A 13,540-nucleotide genomic window follows, 5' to 3' on the forward strand; every position below is an offset into this window, starting at 1 on the left:
CTTTAGAGCAGGTGGGTCTGAATGGGGTCCCTGATCCTGAGGAGTGAGCAAGAGCCAGTGGTGGGAAATTCCAGCAAACTTCCTTGTCTGGATAGAACTGAGACAGTAAGCATTCTGCCAGGTGGCTCGGTATGCCAAAGTTTTCCTTTAAGATCTGCTTTTTGAGCTCTGAGAAGGCACTTCAATTGCTCCTCTGGCTTGTTCCCAGCTTGTCTCTCTGTGAGCCTTCTCCACTGCATTGTTGTTGCTCAAGGGGAACAGAGAAATCAGAGAGGCGGTAAAGTATTTAAATTGGTTCCGGATTTTAGCGGGATTCTTTCATCTGCAGTTGCCAGATGTTTACTTATGTTTACAAAGATAAAGATTCCACAAGGATGGACCTCAAAAAGTCCCAGGCTTCTGGACCTGAAGGATACCTCTGAGATTCTGACAGTTGGCTCTTCCGTTCCCGAATGATTAAGGTGGGAGAGACCCTATCCCCTCACTGATTGCTCTGCCAGAAATGCCTTCTACCTGGAGATGGGGAATGGTTGGCTGGTCTTAGGGCTAACTGCACTAGAAGTTTACATTTTATAGCATTTCCAAATCCTGCTCCCCCTTCAATTCCAGAGCAAAGGCAAGACATAATATAGATGAAGAGTGGAGTTCCCGTCGTGGCGCAGCGGTTAATGAATCCGACTAGAAACCGTGAGGTTGTGGGTTTGATCCCTGGCCTTGCTCAGTGGGTTAAGGATCTGGTGTTGCCATGAGCTGTGGTGTAGGTCTCAGAGGCAGCTCGGATCCCACGTTGCTGTGGCTCTGGCGTTGGCCAGTGGCTACAGCCCCGATTGGACCCCTAGCCTGGGAACCTCCATATGCCATAGGAAGAGGCCCTAGAAAAGGCAAAAAGACAAAAAGAAAAAAAAAAAGATAGATGAAAAGTGCTATGTTCTCCCTGTAGCTGGAACCTAAATCCACAGGTAAGGATAGGAGAAAGATTTTTATTACAGCTCATTAAAAACTCAAGCCCATTTATAATTCCTGACAAGGACTATGGAACACGGAGTGTACTGGTTTAAGCAAATGAAAATCTTATTTTTATTTATTTATTTATCTTTTCTGGGGCTGCACCTGTGGCATATGGAGGTTCCCAGGCTAGGGGTCTAATTGGAGCTGTAGCCTCCAGCCTACATCAGAGCCACAGCAACTTGGGATCTGAGCAGCATCTGTGACCTACACCACAGCTCACGGCAACACCAGATCCTTAACTCACTGAGCAAGGCCAGGGATTAAACCCACAACTTCATGGTTCCTAGTTGGATTGGTTAACCACTGAGCCATGATGGGAAGTCCATGAAGGTCTTCTAATCATAGTCAATTGATTAATAACCACTCATGTCCAATCATAAGAACATAGTCTGTTCTTCCATAAGAATATTATTCTTATTAAAATCTACCAGAAAATAATTAAAAATGAGTAGAACATTTGATGAATATCTTTAATGGTTTGGGGGGTCTCCACTGTATCAGTGAAGGAAACTACAGTTAACCAGACTCTGGGAACATTCTGATCCAGCATCTAAGACTGGGATACTTCCTTTGTGTTGGATGTTATGTCAGGCTTTGCAGCTCTTTCTGAGAAGTAGAAGACAGAATTCCTCACTGTAAGGTGCTTGCCATCTAACAAAATAAACATACACATAAGTATAGCCTCTCAGAGTCTCTCTTACAAACATTTGAGTGCTTTCTACATGCCAGGGGCTAGTCTAAGGCTTAAGGAGTATAGTCATAATATAGGGAAGGTCTTTGCCTTCAAGGAAAGATCTATACATTCTTGTAACTGATCTGGTCCAGCTTTCCTGACTGCTCTTGCCATCACTTCTGTCTCAGTTGTCTCTCCACCCTGTCCTGGTATCCAAATTCTACCTGTTATGAGGCCTGAGCTCTACCTCCCCCATGAAATCTGCTCCTACCCCAGAGATCTCTCCCTCCTCTGCTCCTCTAAGACTCACTGCCTGCTCCACTTTCTGGCCATACGCAGACTGCTCTGCTATTGCTAGTTATGTGTTCATGTCTCTGGGCTGCCTTTTTTTTTGTTGTTTTTTCCTTACTGCTGCACCTGAGGCATGTGGAAGTTCCTGGACCAGGGACTGAATCTGAGCCGCAGCTTTGACCTATGCTCCAGCTGCGGCAACCCTGGATCCTTAACCCACTGCACAGGGCAGGGGATTGAACCTGAACCTTCACAGCAACCCAGGCTGCTGCAGTTGGATTCTTAACCCACTGCACCATGGTGTGAAGTTCCTGAGCCATCTTCTTAAGGGCAGAGTTGGGTTTTCTTCATCCCTAAGTCTCCTTTATTCTCCAGGGCCTAGTGTAATGCCTGTGTGTCTTAGGTACTCAGTTTGGTAATTGGCTGATTTGTTTGTTTTTTGCTTTTTTTAGGGCAGCACTGGTGACATATGGAAGTTCCCAGGCTAGGGGTTGAATCAGAGCTACAGCTGCCAGCCTATGCCACAGCCATAGCAACATGGGATCTGAGCCTAGTCTGTGACCTATACCACAGATCACGGCAACGCTGGATCCTTAACCCACTGAGCGACTGCAGGGATCGAACCTGCATCCTCATGGATACAGTTGGGTTCGCTGCTGCTGAGCCACAATGGGAACTCCAGTTGATTTAAATTTTTTTTAATATAGTTGACAATGTTCTGTCAATTTCTGCTGTATAGTGACCCAGTTATGCATTTATATCCATTCTTTTTTTCACATTATTCTCCATCATGTTCCGTCTTAAGTTACTAGATAAAACAAGCGACTGTGCTGTATTATAGCAGGATCTCACTGGGTAATTGGTTGGTTTTTTAAAAAGAAACACACTACAAGCTTAATGCTTAGGGGGAATAACTTAGTGAAATATAAAAAGAGATAACTTGGTCATCCAAAAAATTGAAATGATAGTGTCTGAAATCCCATCATTATAGAGATTCATGCCTTTGGAAAAGATCCCTCTCATTTTCTAAAAAATACATTCAACTAAGTTTATTTACTTAAGTTGCTGCTGACATCAGTTTTGTTCTCCAAAAGACAGAAGATCTAAGTTGGATTCTCAAACAGTTGAGTCCTTACTATGTATCAGACACCGTACTTGGTGTTAGGGTCCAGAGATGACTAAGACACGATCCTATCCTTGAAAAGCTTACATGCTAGTCACCAGAATATTTTATTATCATTTCTTCAGGGGCTATAACAAAGCTAAGCACAGGTGACAAAATAGCTCACCATGGAGGATTGAGGCAAGGCTTCCCAGAAGAATTATCAAGGAGCACTCCTCCTGGCCTTCTCTGAGTGCTTTCCCCACTTCTCTGCTGGTAAACTCTTAGGGCTGCCTCAAGATCCATCTCAAAATGTCCCCTCCTCTGAGGAGCCATACTTAAGCCCCAAAGGCAGAATGAATCCCTTGCTGTATTATTACGGGTGTTCCACACACTTTATTGTGGTGATTGTTCTATGTCTGTGTTCCCTAGTCTCCCCTCCAGCCCACATAGATGAACTAATAAAACAGGTGCCACTTACCATTCACATCATTCTATCTAGCTCTAACCACACCTGGCACACAGTAGATGAGAAGACTATATATTACTATAGTTGACTGAAGACCTCTTGGACATCCCTGGGTCTCCGGCTCAGAGCAGGATTGTGAACCTCCAGCTCCCAAGATGAGTGCCAGCTGGGATGGAGGAAGTGAGAACTGCCTGCCAACATTAGTGACAAGCTGCTCATTGATTCCATTCAGCCTGATAAACACTTACTGAGAAATAATTCCAATAAGACTAAGAATCCTGGTGCCACTACTAGCATACCTACTGTGTGCCAGGTGCTTTACATACATGATATCATTTACTGTGTAACAATGTTGAATAGTGTTATCTCCTTTTATCAGGTGAGGAAAAGAGGCTCAGAGGGCTGATTTGCCCAAGGTCACACATCACCCAGAGAGATCTGAATGTAAAGCGTACCTGCTGTGACCTGCTCCAATACATCACAGGGATTTCACCTCATGAGAGCTGAAAACAAAGGTCCAGGGGGCACACAAGATTTATAGTGTGCGTTTGGGAAGGTGGTAATCAGACTTCATGGAGGTTTAGGCAGATCTGGCCAATGAATGAACTGGAAAAACAAATAGAAAGATCTTGAGAAGGTGACCTTCTTGATCTTACATAGGATGCACCAACTCCTGTCAGCAAGTAGAACACATAAGAGGTGGGAGAGCCTTAGATATACGACTGGGGGCGGGGAGGGTCCTTGCGGGGAGAGGGGGGGATCTTCAGCCTTACACTTGTGGAAGAGAAGGGGGAGAGGAGTGCGTGCTTTGAGGTAAGGAAGGCACCGAGAGTGCATCCTACACATGCTTCCAAGACGGGGTGGAGAGGGCCTGTCTCCCATCCCCTTCCTCCCCAAAGTAGAGGAGATGAGAGTTCGCTTTACCACTAGGGCTTGCCTCGTCACCCTGGGTGGGATGTCTTTCTCCCCCAGCACCGAGGAAGGGATTGTTTTTGTTCTCTCACCGGTGTGTGTGTGTGTGTCCACGCGCAGGAAGGTTATGGCTTCTCCCTCACCTTAGGGTAGGAAGGCTGACACCTCTCTTCCTGCCAAAGGGAGTGGGGACAGTTTCCTTCGCCTCCATCTCGGCTGGGACATGGTTTTTTTCTCCCCCAACCAAAAAGGTGGTGGTGGTGGTGGGGGGTCTCAGCTCCCTTTTCCCTATACTCGGGGAGCAGAAATAGTTCACACGCCCTCCCCACAGAGCCACGTTCTGGACGCTAGAGGCCTGGCGCTCGCGCTCGCCATCCGGAGTCCCCAGACCCCGCAGGCTGGCTGCTAAGTGCCTGGTGCGCAGGCGGACAGTCGGGGGCGGTGCCGGCTCTGCGGCGAGGGGCGGGGGAGACCATTGGCCCCGCCCCCGGCCCCGCCCGCTTCCTGGCGCTGAGCCTCGCGCCGCTCCGCCTGCCTGGCCCAGTCCGCCGCGGCTGTCTGCTGGGCTCCCGCGCCGCGGACAGAGCTTCAGCCGCCTCTGTCACCTCAGCCACCTCAGCCCCCGCCGCCGACGCCTCCTTCTCGCCCTCCGCGCCCCCCGGCCCCGACGCCTCGCGCGCCCCCAGCCCCTCTAGCCAGATGATGAACTTCCTGCGGCGCCGGCTGTCGGACAGCAGCTTCATCGCCAACCTGCCCAATGGCTACATGACCGACCTGCAGCGGCCGGAGCCCCAGCAGCCCCCGCCGCCCCCGCCCCCGGCCCGGGCGCGGCCTCGGCCTCGTCCGCGCCCCCGGCCGCCTCGCCGGGCCCTGAGCGGAGGCCGCCGCCGGCCCCCGCGCCCGCGCCGCAACCCGCACCACAAGCAGCGGCGGCGGCGCCGTCGGTGGGCAGCAGCTTCTTCAGCTCGCTGTCCCAGGCGGTGAAGCAGACGGCCGCCTCGGCCGGCCTGGTGGACGCGCCCGCGCCCCCGCCCGCCGCCGCCAGGAAGGCCAAGGTGCTGCTGGTCGTCGACGAGCCGCACACCGACTGGTAGGGGCCCGGGGCCCGGGGCTTGGGCAGCTGGGGCCGCACAGAGTAGGCTCCCGGCGCGGGGGAAGCGTGTCGGACCATAAAAAGGAGGGTCCCGGGTCCCGCAGCGAGGAAACGGGGTCCAGCGAGAGTGTATGTATCCCGGGGGCGGGGGCGCGGGCGGGGAGGCACTGACCCGCTGGAAAGGTGAAGTCTGAGGTAAAATAGCCCCTCAGTTGGTTCAAATCCCCAAACACAGAAAAGCTGGAGCTACTTTATGCAACAGGGAAGAAGAGTCTTAGGAAATAGAGTTTTTGGGGAGGGGGTGCGGGGGAGACAATCTTTTCACCCTCGACACATAGAAGCTGGGGTGAAAATGGTCCCAGATCCCCGAAGGAACATTTGAGGCCAATAAGAAAGGTTCTGCTTTATGAGGCACAGGGCGAATCAGGAATAAAAGTGGGTGAGGGGTGGGGGAGGGCGAGGGGTGTATTTTCACCTGGCCTGATGAAGGTTGATGTCAGTATTGACATCAGGTTGATCAGATCACAGATGTGGGAGCCCAGGTGGACACGGGTTTGTTCCTGTGCAGCACAGTGAAGTCGTTTAAGAATAATGCAATTCCTGTGTTTTGTGCAGCCCTGGGAGAAGGGGGGGCAGATTTGCGGAGTAAAAAAAAAAAAAAAATTTTTTTTGTATGTGTTTTGGGGTGGACGTGATGGTGGCTTTTTCCAGCTGAAAAGGTGATGACCCAGGTATAATATTCTGGATTACTAAAGGGATACAAATAAAAAGAGATCTGCCTTAATGCAGTAGAAGGGGAACCCCCATTTATTTATTTGTTTATTTTTAAGGAATATTCCAACTCGGAAGGGTGAAGGGTGGGGGAAAAATGTGACCTCCAGTTGATAAAAGCATGAATGACATGCTTTAAGACAAATCAGTTAAAAGAGGTTCTATTTTATGGAGCAGGAAGTTGACCCAGGGCATGGCTGGGGTGGGAAGTGATAGTGAAATTGACTGCTTAAGGGCTTGAAGACATGAAGAAGAGGTGAGGAAAAAGAGGATTCTTTTGGAACATGGAAAGCCCCCCCACCCCCAAGAGTTGGGTTTGGAAACTAGACCTGTGTTTCCTCCCAAGAGGAAGGCACAGAGGGACCACAGAGCTGTTTATTTCCATTTCCTCTTTTGGTTGCTTTGCTGCCTTTATCATTTTCTCACTGGAAGACCAGGAGGGAGAAAGTGCTGGCATGGGTGTGATGGAAGTGAGATGTAAACGTGGAGATGCCCTCTGGCTGGCCTCTGATATGACCATTCTGAATAGTCATTTGGGTGACTTGTGTAGTTGGCTTTTTCTCAGGACTATAGAGTAGAAAATTTGAAGGAATCTTTGTTAGGAAACGACAAAGGCACAAGCAAGAGGGTAATTCGGAAAGCAAAAGAGTATATAATGGTGCCATTGGCAGCCCCTAGGAGAGTTACACTAACTCAGTTCATATCAACAAGTGCTTATTAAGTGGGAGGGAAGGTAACTAAGCTTTATTGAGTGTCCGTTATGTGCCAGACCCTGTACTAGGTGCTCTATCTATATTGATTGAATTCTCACCACCAAACTGAGCTTTTGAAGGAATGTGTTCACAGTCAAATGGCAGAGCCAGAATTTGACCTCTACCATTGCCGCTCCATTATTTTATATTGCCTCACTGTTTTTTTTTTTTTATTATATTATTAGCAGTATTAATAATTAGCTCCCTCTAGGGGCTAGACAACATAGGGCCCTTACAGAGAACTCACACTCAAATTTGAGGGACAAAATGAAAACATGAAACAGTTAACAAAAAGGAATCTAGAATCATTAGAGACTAGTGTTTCAGGCATTCAATAAATAGAGTGATTAGTGAGAGTCAGTTATTGGAGAAAGCTTCACAAAAGATGAGTCTTAAAGGTCAGGAAAAGGAGGGGAGAGATGAGAATGATATTGGTGCTTTTTTTTTTTTTTTTCGGTCTTTTTAGGGCCACACCTGCGGCATATGGAGGTTCCCAGGCTAGGAGTTGAATTGGAGCTGTAGCCACTGGCCTGTGCCACAGCCACAGCAATACTAGATCTCAGCTGCATCTGCAACCTATACCACAGCTCACAGCAACAGAGCTCACAGCAACACGGGATCCTTAAACACTGAGCGAGGCCAGGGATCAAACCTGCGTCCTCATTGATACAAGTCAGGTTCATTTCTGCTGAGCCACGATGGGAACTCTCCTGCTTCATTTTTTAATGCAAGAATCTCACCCTCTCATACCTGGTCCTGATCTCCTACTCTATTGAAGGCATTTATTTTGGGACTAATTACTAGTTAGCTACCTCCAGGTAGGAAGATACCCATATGTTTATAACTGCTTCAGTGGCTTGAGATTTGAAACTCTCCTTGGATAGTAGTATTCTCTAGGAAGACTGCCTGCCTGGCACGAACCAGAGAATTTTCCTTGCTCAGGAGAGTAGACCTCTGATGGAAGTAATAGAAGCCACTTTTTTATTGCCTGACTCCCAACTGTTTTCTGATTTTCTCTGAAGTAATAACACTGATTTACTTAAACTAATAAACCCAGTTTTTATCTTGTGCCTGACAGCAGTTTTGTGCTTCTGTGTTTCTGTGCTTAGTAGCAGTTCTGAGAATTGCAGAGTCTGGAGTTCCTGTCATGGCTCAGCGGAAATGAATCTGACTAGGAACCATGAGGTTGTGGGTTCAATCCTTGGCCTTGCTCAGTGAGTTAAGGATCTGGCATTGCCGTGAGCTATGGTGTAGGTTGCAAACGCGGCTTAGATCTGACATTGTTGTGGCTCTGGCATAGGCCTGCAGTCATAGCTCCGATTAGACCTGTGGCCTGGGAACTTCTATATGCCATGGGTGGGGCCCTAAAAAGACAAAAGTCAATTAAAAAAAAAAAAAAGAATTGCAGAGTCTGTCTTCTTTTGAGGTGTCTAAATTTGTTAAAAACATCTCAGTTAAATATTGGTGAGTGGTTTTATTGAAAGGCCTCTATGAGTTAAGAAGCAGTTGCCTATGTATGACAAGCTCAGTGACCTAAAAAAGTGCTTTTTGCTCTGAAGACTGATTTTAGTAAATTCGCCTCACAGTTTAAGGTATCTAGATAGTATTCTGTGAATAGGTGTCATACAGGGCCAACATTATTTTCCTGGTGCTTGAATAGGAAGTCAGAGTATAGTTTCCCAGTAAAATTTAAGAATATTTGTTCTGTCTGAATTAGGGAATGCTAAAATAGAGTTTTAACAAGTATTTAAATAATTAGAGATTTAAAAGAAGGGCTTAAAATAAGCAGCTTCCCAGAGAAGCTTTGATATACAGCAGATTCTTTTGAATTTCTATAGTTGCAGACATGGAGTTTGGGGATCTTATCACTGACCAGGTTGATGAGAAAATTAGAGGGTGTTTCTTTCTCTCTCTTTTTTTGCTTGAAATGTGTTTTCATTGGTTGCCTGAGATCTTTAGATTAATTGCACACTAAAGGATCACTGAAAAATGTTTCTGTTCCACTAAAAATGAAGTCAAGCTCTTTATATACCTTTTTAATAATTATTATTAATTAAAAAAATACGTACCTGAAAAATACATGTCTTCTTTTAAGGTTTGTCCTAAATTTGAAGTGTAATTAAGATCGCACTTTAATGACTTTTGTGTTTGAACAAGGAATGAGCATCCATGTGTATATGTTGTTTTTTTTCTAATATTCTTCTGGTGAAGAGGTAAGTTTTCTCTCAGATTCACCCCTGCCTCTGTTCCAGTGATTCCAGCCAGCTGCATTAACCAAGTGACCTTTTTCGACCTCAAATGTCTTAGTGTTTGAATTTGAAAATCAGTATGGTACAAGCATGCTAGAGATTATCTAGAATATCTAGAGACTGCATATTTGATAAGTCTACAGATGTTTATTGAACACCTGTATATATAGCACATATATGTTAAGAAAAATGAGACATAGTTTCTCTCTTCTAAAATCTTTCTATCTGGGTGGATAGATAAGATAAATACATTCTAAAAAAAAGTTTACTAAAAACTTCCCCTTGTATTCAAAGTGTGGTCCTTGGATCAGCAACATTGGCATCAACCAAGAGCTTTTTGAACTAAAGATCATCAGGTTCCACCTCACACTTGCCTAATCATAATTTACATTTGAGTAAGATCTCCAGGTGATTCACACGCACATTAAATTTAAGATGCACTGAACTAAAGTGTATATGATTAGTGCTGAAGGTGTGGGAACAGCGCTGACTACTACTTTTTGAGCAACTGCTATATGCCAGATGTTATACCAAGTTCTTCACAAATATCATTTAATTCCTACCACAATGATGTACTGTACTATAGATGTTGTGGGCTAGAATTGGAAAGGAATACTTCATGAAGTAGTGAGATTTGAACTGAGCCTAGAAGAATTTAAATCAAAAGAGATAGGTTTGGCTCAGATAGGTTTGACAGTGGATTGTATAAGGAAAGTACAGTAGTAGAAAAGAGGGAGATAACCAAGAGACTGAATTCATGCATTATCTGAGAGGCACCTGTTTCTATTCTTTTCTGGTCAGTCTTTGGGCATTACATTAAAAATAGGGGAATTCAAAGTACAGTTGTCTGGACCAGTGCTTGTGAATGGCTCTGGAAAATTTTTGAATTGAAACTTGTGGGGGAGCTCGAGTGAGGTTTAAGGCTTCTCTCTGCCAAATATTTTATCGTTATGTCCTGTTTCTGACTAACACCAACATATTGATTCCGTAGAATTTCATCGTTCATAGCAGTAGTAGCCTATAGCTTAGAATTTGAGGTTATTAGAGCTGGAAGGTCATCTGTGTTACTTGATAAATGAGGGAAATCTTGATCTGAAGTGGGGAAAGTGGCTTGTTCAAGTTTTCTCAGAACTAGGATCTAGAACTTCAGTCTTTCTTCTAAGAACAGAGAAATGGAATAATTTGCCCAAGGTAAAATATGAAGTTAGTGAGAGAACAGAGACTAGAACCCACATCTTCTGACCCTTAAGTCACTCTGTGAGTAGATTCCTTAAATTCACCATTTTTTCTCATTAGAAATTTTGTTTGTGTCTGTTTCTTTTAGAGTCATTGTTGAGTTGTAAATGCTTAAAAAAGAATTGCATGAGCATATTGCAATATATCCCCACCAGAAGTTTCACTGTCTTATTTGTGTTATTGTTGTTTCAGCAAAAGTCATTGTAAAATGATTTAAGGAGACTCTTAGAAACCTTGTCATAAACTCTAATAAAATAATATAGTGGGACTGTGCTACTATGATGATCTTGCTTTTAGGGACCCGTTTTTACCTGTGTCCTTTTCCATATAAGATTGCCTACTGTCGGCGTTCCCTTTGTAGCTCAGTGGTAAGGAACCCAACTAGTATCCATGACGATGCAGGTTCCACCCCTGGCCTCACTTAGTGGGTTAAGGATCTGGTTTTGCTGTGAGTTGTGGTGTAGCTTGCAGACATGGCTCGGATCCCATGTTGCAGTGGCTGTGGCATAGGCTGGTGGCTGTAGCTCCAATTGGACTCCTAGCCTGGGAACTTACATATGCTGCAGGTGTGGCCCTGAAAAGCAAAAAAAAAAAAAATTGCCTGCTGTCTTTTTGTACCCAAATTCAGATCTATAGAAACATCAGCCTTTTTAATATCTCGCTAAGCCAAGTATGATGGAGGCCTAAATAGCAAGTTTTCTAGAAACTTCCCTTCAAGTTTACCTTCCCCTTGAGTTTACAAAACAGTTTTAACTGGTATATTCTCAGTGCAGTTGAACATCTAAACAGGCCAGGTACTGGGAATATAAGATTAATATGGGGGTAGGCCTTGTCTACTGGGGTCCATCCAGACATTTAAATAGGATTTTAATATGGTAATTAATCTGCATAAAATGCTGTAGGAACACAGAGGAATGAAGATGTTGTGGTTAGAAATATCTGTATCATTAAAAAATGCTACTGTGGGAGTTCCCGCTGTGATGCAGTGGATTAAGAATGCAGAGGCACAGATTTGATCCTCAGCCAGCACAGTAGGTTAAAGGATCTGGCTTTGTCACATCTGTGGCTTGGATTCAGTCCATGGCTTGAGAACTTCCACGGGTGCAGAATAAAAAAATTTTTTTGAAAAAATATGCTACTGGGTATTCTTAGGTAAACAGCTTTTTCTCTTTGGATTTTGATTTTCTGAATGAGAGGATTGAAACAGATAGACATTCAGTAAGATTCTTCATAGCACTACATTGTTTTCTTTCAAAAACTTTAGCTCTGTGATTTATTCTATGTAGTACTGCTTGTGAATCTTTGGAAGAGGTGGCATAGGTCAATAAGTGACTAAACATGTCCTTGGATGAAAACATCAAAACATCATCTTCAGGTACTCTCCATTCAGTATGCCTTCTCACAGTATTGCTACCGTGTGGTATCCTGAAAAGAGGAGGCTAATCCTGTAATAACCGTGGTGTATGTTTCCTCCTCAGTGATGGAAATTGTGGACTTGTGGTTGAATTCTTCTCTCCCTGATAAATCTAAGAACTTTGTATACATACATTGAAATGCTGATTAACAGCATTTATTTCTTGATCCCTGACAGGTGCACTGGGTTGTAGTTTGCACATATTCATACCCATTGTCTCATTTTATCTTCACAATGATTCTGAGTAGTAGGTAGAATATCCATTATATATATGAATAAACAGACTCATTAAAGTAGCCACTTATCAAATATAAAATAGCTATTAAGCTGAAGTGTCAAGATCTGAACCCAGATTGATAGATTCCCAAATAAAAGAGAGAAATTTGCCAGCAGAAAAATTAGGAGATACTCAAGTCAGAAGGTTACCCCATTGCCTTTTAGAGAGAGGAGATGGTATAGAATGCTTTTCTGTTCTGCAGACCCAACTTAAATGTAGCGAGAGGAAGGAGCTTAGAATAGGGCAAGAGAATAAAGTGAACGAATGCCACAGCTCCTCGAACTCTAAGGATGCCCATGCAGCCTAAGAATAGGAGGTTACTTGACAGCAGGCATTTCTGAAATTTGAATCAGTTCGTGTACAGTTGTAAAGCACATTATAATTATATTCGATCACTTCACTCAGTTCTCCTCCTCTTTTCAGCAGCATGAAACAATATGAACATGTAGGATTGAGGGTCAGAGGACCTATGGTTGAAATCTATGCTCTGCCATTAACTATATGACCCTATCAGAGTTAAATGACCTCTTCTGAGCCTCCCTCTCCCCCCATGCATTTGACACATTTTCTTTGGAGACCTACTATGTATCAGAAACTGTACTAGGTTGTAGAATCACAGTTAAAGAGTAGTTTTCTTATCTGTAAAGTGAGTTAACAGTATGTATATCTTACAGCATTGTTGTGAGAATTAAGTGAAATAAGGCTCTGAAAAAGCACTTTGTAAAGCGTAAAGAGCTGTACTGATAATTGTTGCACCTTCCATGTTTCTGCAGGTACCTAACCTATCTTGGTCTCCTTTTTTTGAGTTTTCCAAATTTTATCGTGCAGGTGATTGTCTATTTTGCACACTTCAGGGATGGGGAATTTTTTAAAATTGAGAGCTAGGGCTCAAAGACAAGATTATTGACATCTCTCTTTGGTATTTTTTTAAAAGGCAATATAACTTAGGGTGAGGGTAGTTTTTTTTTTTTTTTTTTATTAGAGAAACACCCATTTGATGCAGCTATTTTAAACAGTTAGGGACAGAACCACATAAGTCTTTACTTAATAAATGAAATGAAAAAAATAACTTCAGTTTCACTCGTGATTAATTAAGAAAAGTGGTTACAGAGGGAAATGAAGGAAGAGTGAAATACACAGAATGGCTTTAAAAGGTGATACCTGTATTCTTTTCCTCTATCCAGTCCATCATTCACATTGCTTTCGGAATATTCTTAAACAGAATCAAAGAATTCACAGATTTTACAGAGTTAATTTCCTCATAACATTGTTCTCTAACACAATTGCTCACCA

The 13,540-nt window shown here is 44.1% G+C and overlaps 1 protein-coding gene across 1 annotated transcript in view; it reads left to right on the forward strand.

Moving 5' to 3' along the window:
- The window catches only part of SYN2 (synapsin II), a 171,490-nt gene continuing 162,933 nt past the window's right edge, over positions 4,984–13,540 (forward strand). Inside the window, 2 exon segments of the mRNA XM_021069343.1 lie at positions 4,984–5,272; positions 5,275–5,545. Of these exon segments, the coding sequence (XP_020925002.1) occupies positions 5,155–5,272; positions 5,275–5,545 (389 nt within the window). The 5' untranslated portion in view covers positions 4,984–5,154.

Source organism: Sus scrofa, chromosome 13 (genome assembly GCF_000003025.6).
Source record: "Sus scrofa isolate TJ Tabasco breed Duroc chromosome 13, Sscrofa11.1, whole genome shotgun sequence".
Classification (NCBI taxonomy): Eukaryota; Metazoa; Chordata; class Mammalia; order Artiodactyla; family Suidae; genus Sus; species Sus scrofa.